General features: G+C 37.2%; 1 protein-coding gene across 2 annotated transcripts in view; it reads right to left on the reverse strand.

The window, feature by feature from the left end:
• Positions 1-12,044, reverse strand: part of ATP2C1 (ATPase secretory pathway Ca2+ transporting 1) — a 170,225-nt gene that overhangs the window by 8,143 nt on the left and 150,038 nt on the right. The window contains exons 26-27 of one of the 2 annotated variants that reach the window (XM_042954480.1): positions 9,562-9,703; positions 8,228-8,322 (exon numbers count right to left, since the gene is read on the reverse strand). In XM_042954480.1, the coding sequence (XP_042810414.1) occupies positions 8,228-8,322; positions 9,562-9,703 (237 nt within the window). Of the gene's footprint in view, positions 1-8,197; positions 8,323-9,561; positions 9,704-12,044 lie in introns of both variants that reach the window. The other variant, XM_042954479.1, reaches the window with a different exon arrangement.

Raw genomic sequence — 12,044 nt, forward strand, 5'->3', positions numbered from 1 at the left:
CAGTGAATATGTTGTGCTATTTTATGATCAGAGAGAGGCAGTAGTTGATGCCTCTAGGAAGGATGGCATCAAGAGAGCAAGATTCTGGGGGCGCCTGGGTGGCTCAGTCGGTTAAGCATCCGACTTCAGCTCAGGTCATGATCTCACAGTCCATGAGTTCGAGCCTCGCATTAGGCTCTGTGTTGACAGCTCAGAGCCTGGAGCCTGCTTTAGATTCTGTGTCTACCTCTTTCTCTGCCCCTCCCCTGCTCATGCTCTCTCTCTGTCTCAAAAATAAATAAAAACATTAAAAAAAAAAAAAGAGAGAGCAAGATTCTGATGTTGCCTTATCTTGTCCCAAGAAACTACGGAAAACAAGAGGTAAAAATGGGGGTGGGGTGGGAGCCTTTGTTGTTGAAATCTGAGAATGGTGATGTCCACAAACTAAGTTTCCAATCACAAAGTACTATAGCCCTTCAAGCTATAAGATGTATGAACTGTGTTTTAAAAGACGAACTAAAGAAACTGACCCTATTATAATAACCATAATCTATTTCACAATGTGGTAAGTCTGACCTTTCGGAGGAATCCACTAAGAAATATTATAATTTTACCTTCAAAATATGATAAATACTATGCAAGTATATTTTGGTTTGGAACATTCTGTTCTGAGAAAATGAGAGTGTGCATTTTCCTCTAATACTGCGCTGACAAGGATATTTTGGTTTCTACCATTAATAAAATTCATCTTCCCTAGCAGGATGATATACAAAAGTCTACTCAAATTAAGCTTGTTTCTGTGTATGTGTTAGGAAGAAACAACCAATGAGAAGGAAGTCCCCACTTGTGTGTGTGATGAAGAGCACAACTCAGATGGGACAACAGATCAGAACTTTCTACCCAATCATCATAAGAACAAGGAGCCTTGGTGCTGAGGTGGGACTGATTACAGTGGGCACTTCCTCCCTGTTGATGATGATGTTCTGAGAACAGACTAAGACTCTGACTTCCTCCACATAGGAGCCTTGATGGAGACTCAGAGGAGTCAGTAACATCAAATTTGCTATCAAGTTCATCCATCCCAGAGATAATATCCTGTTAGAGGTTAGAAGGTAGAGAAAATTGACGCCACTTCCTTGCTAGTCCAATGAATGCAGTGCATAGGCCTATTTGCCTCTTTTTGAATATCTATATGAATAGGCAGCCTTTTTCTATAAAGGGCCGGAAAGTAAATACTCTAGGTTTAGTGAGCCATATGGTCTCTGTTACAACTACTCACTTCTGTTGTAGCATAAAGCAGTGATAAATAATGCATAAATGAATGTATAAAACTGTGTTCCAATAAAACTTTACTTACAAATCCAACAGCAGACTGATTTAGTTTGTCAACTCCAAACTAAATCAACAGCCCATGTGGGTGACTTAGGCAAAGATTAAAATAAACTGTTTCCCTAATTTGTAACACACTGGCTAATTCATGGGCCATCCAGACCTGCTCCCTATATAAAGATGGTCATAAATTCTAAGGCAATCCTATTATATAACCATATTGATGAATATGAGAAACATGAAAATATATTCAATTATAACTCCCTACAATTGATCTAATAATGCTTAAATATAAAGTCTGTCATGCTTTCCTATCAAGCAAACATTTTTTACAATCATCTATTTGGTTGGGGTCTGTATAAATAGCTCCAAAGATAGTATTTTGGCAGACTCATAAGTTGTTTCATATTGTGCTTTTAAAATGCAGACTTGATGAAAAAGAACAAATGGTCAAGGCATTACAGTATTTTCTTTATGACCATAAGATGGCACCAAATTGTTACTATTCAACTAACAAGCACTTCGGCATACTTATCATAGGAAGGCCTTAATAGAAAATTGTTTTTAATGTAGTTGAGTAGATTAGTATTTTTTAAAAAAGCACTGTATTTAAAAAAAAAAAAAAAAGCACACTTTGTTTACAGTTAAAAGCTAGAAATACTTGGAACACAAAATGGACCTCCAGGCTCATGCAGAACCACTCGACCAATTTCTGGCACTATGTGCTGTTAAGACTGTGAGATACGGTTTCTACCCAAAGGGTTAGAACAATTCAATTATTGCTGAAGAAATAATGGTGATGGGGCAACCCTGATTTTGATACGAAAGGCAGTTCTGCCAGGTCTAACAGCCATGGGACCAGCACAGAAATGTGGTCCTTTGCCCAGAATATTTGTCAATTTGGCTAGATTCCAACCAAAAGGGAAAGAAACAGCAAGGTCAGGTATGTTCAGTGTTCTGCACATGAAACACTGTCTACCTGGGGCAGCTGTACAAATGCAGGCAGGTACCACACTCGCAAATACTCAGGAGCACTACCAGGTTTAGGTCAGAAAAGAATTTATAAAGAGCAAAACTGATGGCTCAAATCATTTTTTATTTTCCTCCCCAAACTTCACCACTTAAACTTACTTTGAATGAGGAGGAAGATTATATCAAATTTCTGTCTAGATTTATCAATCTAGAGGCTTGGACTTGAATTTTTAATGCTTTCTAAAAAATAAAATCCAACAATTTTATGCCCAATCTTATGGATGGATTTATTCTTAATAGTATTTACAAGAAACTGCCCCCCCCCCCCCCCCCGCCACATATCTTTAGAGTAATCTATAAAGGCCAGGATGGCAGGCTCTTCAGCTGGGCTTTGAAGAACAGGTAGAAATTCTAATTCTCAAAATTGAGGCAGAGGAAAAAGGTTGTTAAGTTGAAGGAATACTGTCCCAAAAGATCAGTAAGTAGATTGTGTTAGAACACTGTGTGAGGCAGGAGGCTAGAAAGATCCAAGGAAGAATTATGACTAAAATGGAAAAGAAAAAACAAAACAAAACACTGTTTTCTATTCTTCCACCACAAATCGTTTGGGGCAAGCAGCTAATATCCAATGTTAATGCAATTCACTTAGTGGGTCTCCACAAACAGCAAACTTCAATCTAAGCTATGCAGTTCTTTGCTGTATATTCTCTCACCTCTTAAGAGAGTGTCTTATACTGCAAATATTAAAAAGACGTGCTCCCAATAATTCAGATGGGTGCCTTCCTGTCAGTAATCTTAATAATAACAGATTCGTTTTGAAAGCTCTGTAACAAAGCTAAAATGTTATCTTTCCTCCAGCACTTTGAATTTATGTTTGCTGAGTCCTACATAATAACTATACTAAAAAAACTATTTTCAAAAGTTTATTCTGTCAAAGCCAAGTTTACATTCATTTATTGCTTTACTTTTAGCAAAAGAATAGATAATGCCTATAACAAGAAATGATTTTCCTACATTATACTTGGTCAGCCATGGCTTTTATTTTTTTAAGTTTTTCTTTTACTTTTTATTTTAGAAAGAGCGGAAGTGGGGGAGAGGAGCAGAGGGAGGGAGGGGGAGAGAGAGAGAAAGGGAGGGAGGGAGGGGGAGGGGGAGGGGGAGAGGGAGGGGGAGATGGAGACAGAGAGAATATTAAGCAGGTTCCATGCTCAGCACAGAGTCCGACAAGGGGCTCAATCCTATGACCCTGGAATCATGACCTAAGCCAAAATCTAGAGCTGGACACTCAAATGACTAAGCCAGCCAGGTGCCCTAGTCAGCTGTGGCTTTAAATCATTCTGGGCTAAAACCTCATCTAACATGTCTACTGGGAAATAAGGACAGCAGAAACTTCCATTTCAAATTGACCTGTGTCCCATTAAAGGCTGCTCAGCTTCAGTAATTCTCCCAACAGCTCTACCTTCCAAGCCAGAAAGCACGAAACAGGTATTTTCCACATTTTTCTTTTCTCCCATGTCAATGCTCTCTCTTAGAAGATAGAAATGCCATGCCTTTCTTTCCATACTGACTGCCACAGCTCAATCAGTCCCTCTACCACTTAAGCGTCTACAATTCTCTTCAGCAGTCTCCCTATTTTGTCTTTACAATCCACCCTCTACGCTTCCAAGAGTGTATTACAAGACAAAAATCCAAACTCACATCATACTTCAACTTGCTACCAGTCTAATATGTCTTTACCTTCACCACTAGGCTCCTATCTGTCCAACCCCTTACATTATATACCTCCTGCCTTAAAAGTCCCAAACTCCTTGTAGTTTTCACCTGTTCCTTCCAGCACCACATCCGCCCACCCCAGCCAACACCTCTGTAGAGGCTGTGCACTTGGTTATAATATTCTGCTGCTTCTAGGCTAGAGACTCCTAATTTTTTAAGGTTTGATTCAGATGCTACTAGTTCTAGGAAATTTCTTTGACAACCTCTTCCCATGAAGTTGTTTATCTCCTTTGACTACTGTAACATTTCAGCATTTACCACTGTGCTGAATGTATCTCATATTGGTCTCCAGGGTTAAGACTGAGAACTCCCCAAAGGCAAGATACTACCTCTTATTTCTTTATAAATCTAAACCTGTAACAATATTTGCAGCCTATTATATCTACATTAATATCAAGGACTGGTTAGCCATTACCCATTATCAACAACCAACTCTGAAAACCAAAACCAAAAAATAAGGTTGTCCAACAAGAGTTAATCTTCATGCCAAATTCTAACTGACCTCAAGGAAGCTTAATGATGGGGATAATCTGCTTGTCCAGTCACATACCAGTTAGGATTAATATTCACCCACTCTGTTTTAGTATGCAAATCAGCTGTCTGGACTGCATCTTAGTCTAAAAAGGCATTTCAGGGGCCCCTGGGTGGCTCAGTTGGTTGGGCCAATGACTTCGGCTCAGGTCATGATCTTGCAGTTTATGAGTTCGAGCCCCACATCGCGCTCTGTGCTGACAGCTTGGAGCCTGGAGCCTACTTCGGATTCTATGTCTCCCCCTCTCTCTACCCCTACCCTGCTCACGCTCTGTGTCTCTCTGTCTTTCAATAATAAATAAATGTTAAAAAAAAAAATAAAAAATAAAAAAATAAAAAATAAATAAAATAAAATAAAAAGGCATTTCAAAGATTTCCAAATGCCAATGTCAAGGGAAACTTCCAGTAAAATGTGTGCTGGGTTCACCTTAATGCATGTGTATTTTTAAAATAAATGTGCAAAGGGACACCTGGGTGGCTCTGTCGGTTAAGCATCTGACTTTGGCTCAGGTCATGATCTCACGGTTCGTGGGGTTTGAGCCCCGCACAGGGCTCTGTGCTGACAGCTGGGAGCCTGGAGCCTGCTTCAGATTCTGTGTCTCCCTCTCCCTCTGCCCCTTCCCCCACTCGTGCTCGCTCTCTCTCTCTCTCAAAAATAGACCTTAAAAAATATTTTAAAAAATAAAATAAAATATAATATAATAAAACAAAACAAAACAAATGTGCAAGACCATTACTAACTTTCATGAAATAGCTTGTTAACAGTTATATACCCTGCTAACCATGTCCATGAGCTCTTAAAGGGCAGGGATGCCATCACCTTTTTATTCTTAGCACACTCTGGGTACTAAGTAAAAGTTTACTGAAATGACAATTCATCCATCCAAGTTTTTGCATGAGTCATATGTGGAAGTCAAATGCAAATGAACTGCCCAGTGACAAAGGCAGTAAGTAAGGTAAAGTTAATTAAGGTTCTCAGATACGGTATTTATGGTTTGCCACCAATTCCTTTCACTGAGAAACTATTTGGAGTATGGCCAAGACTCATTTTACTTATGTTCTATATAAAAGAGATCAAAATTTAAAGTGATTTCAGAAAGACTACCAATGTGAAAGATGTACCCTACCTTTTATAACGTGAACAAAATGTGTTTATGCTTTCTGAGTGTGGTTACTATTAAATAAGGCCTGTATCCTGAAGGCAGGGTGGGGGGAGGGGGTTTAGGTTGCCTGATTTCATCTCTAGGTCATGCTATGCCCAGTACAAATACTAGAGAAGATGCTAAGCCTTGTTTCTTTGTAGCGGGGAATTATCTAACTAATTGGTGAATTACTTCAAGTTCCTTTCTTTTCTTCCCAGATGTGTAATCACTTAGGATCAAATGACTCCATGAGGTAGTCTTACAGGAAAAAAAAAAATCAAATAGGTTAGTATTATTAAGGGCTCTAGGAAGTCCTAGGGCTAGGAAATGGGGTAAAAATTTTAAATTTAGATACTAGCACATTTAAATAAGCAATGCTAATTTGATGATGTATTATGGAAGATACATATACAAATATTCTAATTTGTTGTCATACTATGGAAAATTGAAACCTGGACGTAGTATATCTGTACTGTACATTTCACTTCTTTTTAAATCACAGATTCTATGCACTATGAGTAGTGCCTAATTTCTGTATCTTCAACATCCAAGATTTTAATGTTAACAGCCCCGACTGGAAGGTCAGTAACTTAAGAAAAGAAATAATTTTATCCTTTTGGTTTAAAAACCAAATGAAAAGATAGGCACATTTATTTCATACAAGTCATACTCTGAACCTAAAATGGAAAGCAAAAGATTGATATGCACTTAACATATTTCAAGTTTTTGTAACAGACAAAAAAAGTCATACAAAATTTAGGTATGAGACCACGTCACTCAAGATAAAGTTGACTAGACAATGGCTTCTATGTTCTATCTGATGAGAAAAATATACACTTGACTATTGAGCCTTAAAGAATAAAGTAGAATAAATTGAAGACAGCTCCTTATACTCAACTGTTTCAATTACAAGAACTCAAAGAACCAATATTTTCCCTGTCATTAACAACAATATTTCAGTGCTAACACTGGCAGGTTAATATTGGTGATAAAAACTGGAGAGTGGTTTATCCTGACAGTTTAAAAAATGGGCAATAATTATAAAATACAAAACTCACTAATTTCAAGAATTAAACATGTAAGAATTTGAAACCCATTTCTGTTTCAGAGAGAAATATTCAACAGGAAAATGGACTTCAAATTTTGAATTTCTGCCCATATTTGCCACAACACACTAAAAAAAATTACCTACACTTCATCAAGCTAGTATAAAAACCGATGGCATTTCAAGAGTAAATCCAACTATTTCTTCAGCATGCCCAGTGAAACAGAAGGCAGGGAGAGAACAAATGATAGAAGTAAGAAAAGGGACAGGCTCAGGGCAGTGCTGCAATCTAAGCCAAAAAAGATGCAGATTCACGAAGAGCAAGGCAGCACAGAATCTTCCACATAAACCCTGGTTCACGAACCATCTATTTGAGTTTAGGACTCTTTGAAGTATAGCACTCTATATTTCCTAAGAAAGATGCTTAAAAGCATACATAAAAAGACGTTAAGAAAAATAAAATCCAGTTATTCATGTGAGGTACTTGGATTTATATTTAAGGGATGACAAAATGATACTTGACAAAGTGCATATTTATATTTAACTCAAAAAAGAGGCATAACATGTTAATATAATCTGTTATAAATTTCAGCCCCATCACTATTAAATACTTTTGATTCTATAACTAAGTGTTAATTATAGACAAAGCTACTCTACCTAGAATGCCACTTGATAACCCTGTAGTAATTTTGCTAGACCAAAGACTCGTAACTTAAAACAAAACAAAACAAAACAAAAAAAAAGCAACCATTTACACTTACTAAGAAAAGCAAACATTTACTTCAAATTGCAGTATAGGCTTTTCAATCACAAAAAGAAAGAAAAGAACAGTGATCTGACAGTGGTCACATCCTGTGCAAAAAACGTGATACAAAACTGGTAACACAAGGTATCTGTGCTGCTTACATTGCAGGAAAAAGGAAATACAGTAGCTGAAATATGGCACTCCTGGGAATCAACTTCTAAACCAAAAGAATGCCTTTGAAATGACTAAATTTATTTGTGTATTAGTAAGAAAGCCCCACCACCATAAATAGTACAATATTTAAAAATTAAAAAAAATTTGTATCTATCTAAGATAGATAGTGTATTGTTAGACCTCTTTAAGTGCAAAGGTGGTTCAGGTTTTGTCTTTTTTTTTTTTTTTTTTTTTAAATTAAATAACTGCCCATATGCTTTATAAAGTTCCACTCAATTGCAAAAGCCAATTTAAATCAAGAAATATGTTATCAAAGTTGCATAATTTCATTTGGGACTGCCAGCAGGTTAAAGTCTCAAATCAAGTCTTTAACATAACACTCATTTTTAGTCAATGGAAAGTTAAAAAGTTCTCAAATCTTCATTATCCTCTGGAACTTGCCCTTCTAAATGATCCTCAGACTGCAATTCCTAGTTTGCAAATAAAAGAATGCAATATGCATCATACTTCAAGAAAAGACGACGATGTCGAACTAACATGCTTCTGGATCTTTTCCCTGCTCCTTTCCACCTTCTTTATAATTTCGGCTACTATGCATACTGACGAGGTGAGACCCAAAAGAAACAGCAGATCTGCAAGAGAAAATAAGGTGCATCTTACAATTCTTTGAAACACAGTTGCAAAGTTTAATAGCTTACATTTTTCCAGCATTTTACCAGAACTTTTTAAAATACACTGTCTCACAGCATTCCATGGGGTACATACAATCAGCCTCAGTTTAAAATTGAGGAAAGTAAGGCTCAAAACGTATTAATCCCAAGTTATATAGCTAGAAAAGGCAGCAGCCAGAGCTAGAACCCAAGTCCTCGGACTACTTTCCCAGAACCATAACCTCATAACCATAACCTGTAACAACAATACAAGAGGCCTTTTCTATTTAATAGACCTTATACAGCCTTTTTAAAAGGCTATTCAAGCAGTGGTAACTGATTTGACTGAAAAATGCCTATCTAAAGATTACTTAGAAATTTCTATCTATTCCATTCGAGACCCTAGAATTCTACTCATCATTTAAAGATCATGTCTTTACAATAGTATCCACACTATCTCATTCTTATTCATTGCTTGAAAAACTGCAGCTATCTCCTTAAGACTCCACTTTTTTTTAAGAGGAACAGTGTAAATATGAAATTAAAATACTAAAAGCCAGTTCAACTTTAAGGTAAATTGTAACTTATAGCATAAAACACAGTGAGACTTCAGAACTTATTTTCATAAATACCCAAATTAACTTTAAAATACACCAGCCCTCACACTTACATAGAAGATTTATTTTTAAATACACTGTATCCTATACGTTTAATACATAGTATGTGAAAGAATAATGCCTATCTTCCATACAATCTGATTAAAATTTCCTGCTTTCAGGGTCAGACTGTTATTTTGTAAATAATGAATTAGCAAGTAAGAATAGTGAAATATTCGTTTAATTATTGACACTAACTTTAAAGAAGAGCAATCTGGTTTTCAGTGAGCTTAAATCTAGATTTTTCTTCATACAAGATTGAAAAGTTATAAACTACAATTACTCCATAACAAGTTTTTGTTTGCTATAGTTCAGAATCATCAAATACAATCTGACAACTGATAATCTATAAAATATTACAGGAAAAAAATTACAAAAAAATTTTAAAGTCTAGAGTTAGGCAAGTGTCTCCCCTAAACTTGCTCAAATGAAAAAAAATAGAACACAGGTCTCTCACTTTTTTATCTCACTTTTTAAAAGGCAATTTTTATTCAAACAAATGCATTAGAAAATATAATACTTCATCTAAAATGTATAAATTATAAAAAGATAACATTTTCTTTACCCAGTATACTTAGGCTCTCAGTCTGAAAAACTTTTTGAAGTGGAGGAAAGTAAATAACTAACAACTGTCCCATGATGGATCCAAGAACTGCGTAGCAAAACATTTTATTACTGCAGAGTCCAATCTCAAATACAGACTTGGTCTGTTGGCAGAGCAAAGAGATAAATATTATTCCTTGGTCCCTGAAACAACGTCTTTATTATTACAATCATCTCCAATTATTAATAAGCTGGACTGAATTTCACAATGGCAATAGCACAAAATCTCTTAATTTTAACTATTATTTTGGAATAATTCAGATGGAATAAGGGTACAAATTAAAGCAGCTTCTCTTCGGAGCGCCTGGGTGGCTCACTCAGTTGAGCGGCCAACTCCTGATTTTGGCTCAGGTCTTTTTTTTTTCTTCAGGATTGTAAAAAATTTTTTATACGAAATTTATTATCAAATTGGTTTCCACACAACACCCAGTGCTCATCCCAACAGGTGCCCTCCTCAATGCCTATCACCCACCCTCCCCTTCCTCCCACCCCCCATCAACCCTCAGTTGATTCTCAGTTTTTAGGAGTCTCTTATGGTTTGCCTCCCTCCCTCTCTACTTTTTTTTTCCCCCCTTCTCCTCCCCCGTGGTCTTCTGTTAAGTTTCTCAGGATCCACACAGGAGTGAAAACATCTGGTATGTCTTTCTCTGTATGACTTATTTCACTTAGCATAACACTCTCCAGTTTCAGGTCTTGATCTCATGGTTCAGGAGATGGAACCCTGCATCGGGCTCTGCACAGACAGTGCAGAGCTTGCTTATGATTCTCTCTCTCTCACACATACACACATTTAAAAAAAAAAAAAAAATGCTTCTCTTTATCATGAAAGAGTTTTCTCTAAAAGACTGAAGATTAACAGCAAGACCACAGAAAGAAAAGAAACTTTAGCATTCCAAAACATAAGAAACTTTATTTGTATGATTACTTTGATAAATCATTTTTTAAATTAATTTATTTATTTAAATTTTATTTCATTAACATACAGTGCAATATTGGTTTCAAGAGTAGAATTCACTGATTCACCACTTACAGACAACACCCAGTGCTCATCACAACAAAAACCATTTCTATCCATTAAGGTAGATAATCTAAAAGCTTTTTTTTTTTTTTTTTTTTAATGTTTATTTGCTCTTAAGAGAAAGAGAGAGAGACAGAGTGCAAGCAGGGGAGGGCAGAGAGAGAGGGAGACACAGAATCCAAAGCAGGCTCCAGGATCTGAGCTATCAGCACAGAGCCCGATGCGGGGCTCAGACCCTCAAACTGCGAGATCATGACCTGGATTGGGGTCAGACACTTAACCGACTGAACCACCCAGGCACCCCCTCTAGAAGTTTAGACCTAATTATGTGTGTACTAAAAATGTAAAACTACCTTTCATAAAACAAAAAATGTTGTAGCTTATTCAAAACTTAATCTAAATTAATGATAATTCATTACACTTGGAAAGTTCCAGGATGGCAAATAGTAAAAGACGTAACTGAGGATTTATAAGGTATTCTAAAATTGAAATGAATGGTCAGGCCTCAAAATAGAACCCAGTTTTCAAAAACAATTATGCTCAAAAGTACTACTAGGTTCTAGCCCATAGCCCATTATTTTCTATCAAAACACTTCAATCAAGAAAAAGGCAATCACATCTTAACATACAACATGGGAAGAGGGGCCCCTGGGTGGCTCAGTCGGTTAAGCATCCGACCTCGGATCAGGTCATGATCGCCCAGTTTGTGGGTTCGAGCCCCGCATCAGGCTCTGTGCTGACAGCTCAGAGACTGGAGCCTACTTTGGATTCTGTGTCTCCCTCTCTCTGCCCCTCCCCCGCGTGTGTGTGTGCACGGTCCCTCTTTCTCAAAAATAAAATAAACATTAAAAAAAATTTTTAAATGGGGCACCTGGGTGGCTCAGTCGGTTGAGCGTTTGACTTCAGATCAGATCATGATCTCACAGTTTGTGGGTTCGAGCCCCGCATCAGGCTCCATGCTGACCACGGACAGCTCAGAGCCTGAGGCCTGCTTCAGATTCTGTATCTCCTTCTTTCTCTGCCCCTCCCCTGCTCACGCTTTGTCTCACTGTTTCTCAAAAGTAAATAAATGTAAAAAAATTTTTTTTTAATTAAAATTAAAAAAGATACAACATGGGAAGAAAATCAAATTTAAAATGTCCTAAGCTCTGACACACTGACAGAAGTAATGGGAAAACATTAATATACACAAAATTGTTCTTGTACTTCTAACAACACTTTCTTCTAAAATGAGACTAATACCAGGATGCCTGGATGGCTCAGTCGGCTAAGGATCTGACTTTGGCTCAGGTCATGATCTTACAGCTAGCTCATGGTTCAAGCCCCGAGGGCTCTGTGCTGACTGTTCAGAGCCCGGAGCCTGCTTAGGATTCTGTCTCCCTCTCTCTCTGCCCCTCCTCCACTCGCACTTTGTCTTTCTCTCTCTG

Source organism: Panthera leo, chromosome C2, assembly GCF_018350215.1.
Source record: "Panthera leo isolate Ple1 chromosome C2, P.leo_Ple1_pat1.1, whole genome shotgun sequence".
Lineage (NCBI taxonomy): Eukaryota > Metazoa > Chordata > Mammalia > Carnivora > Felidae > Panthera > Panthera leo.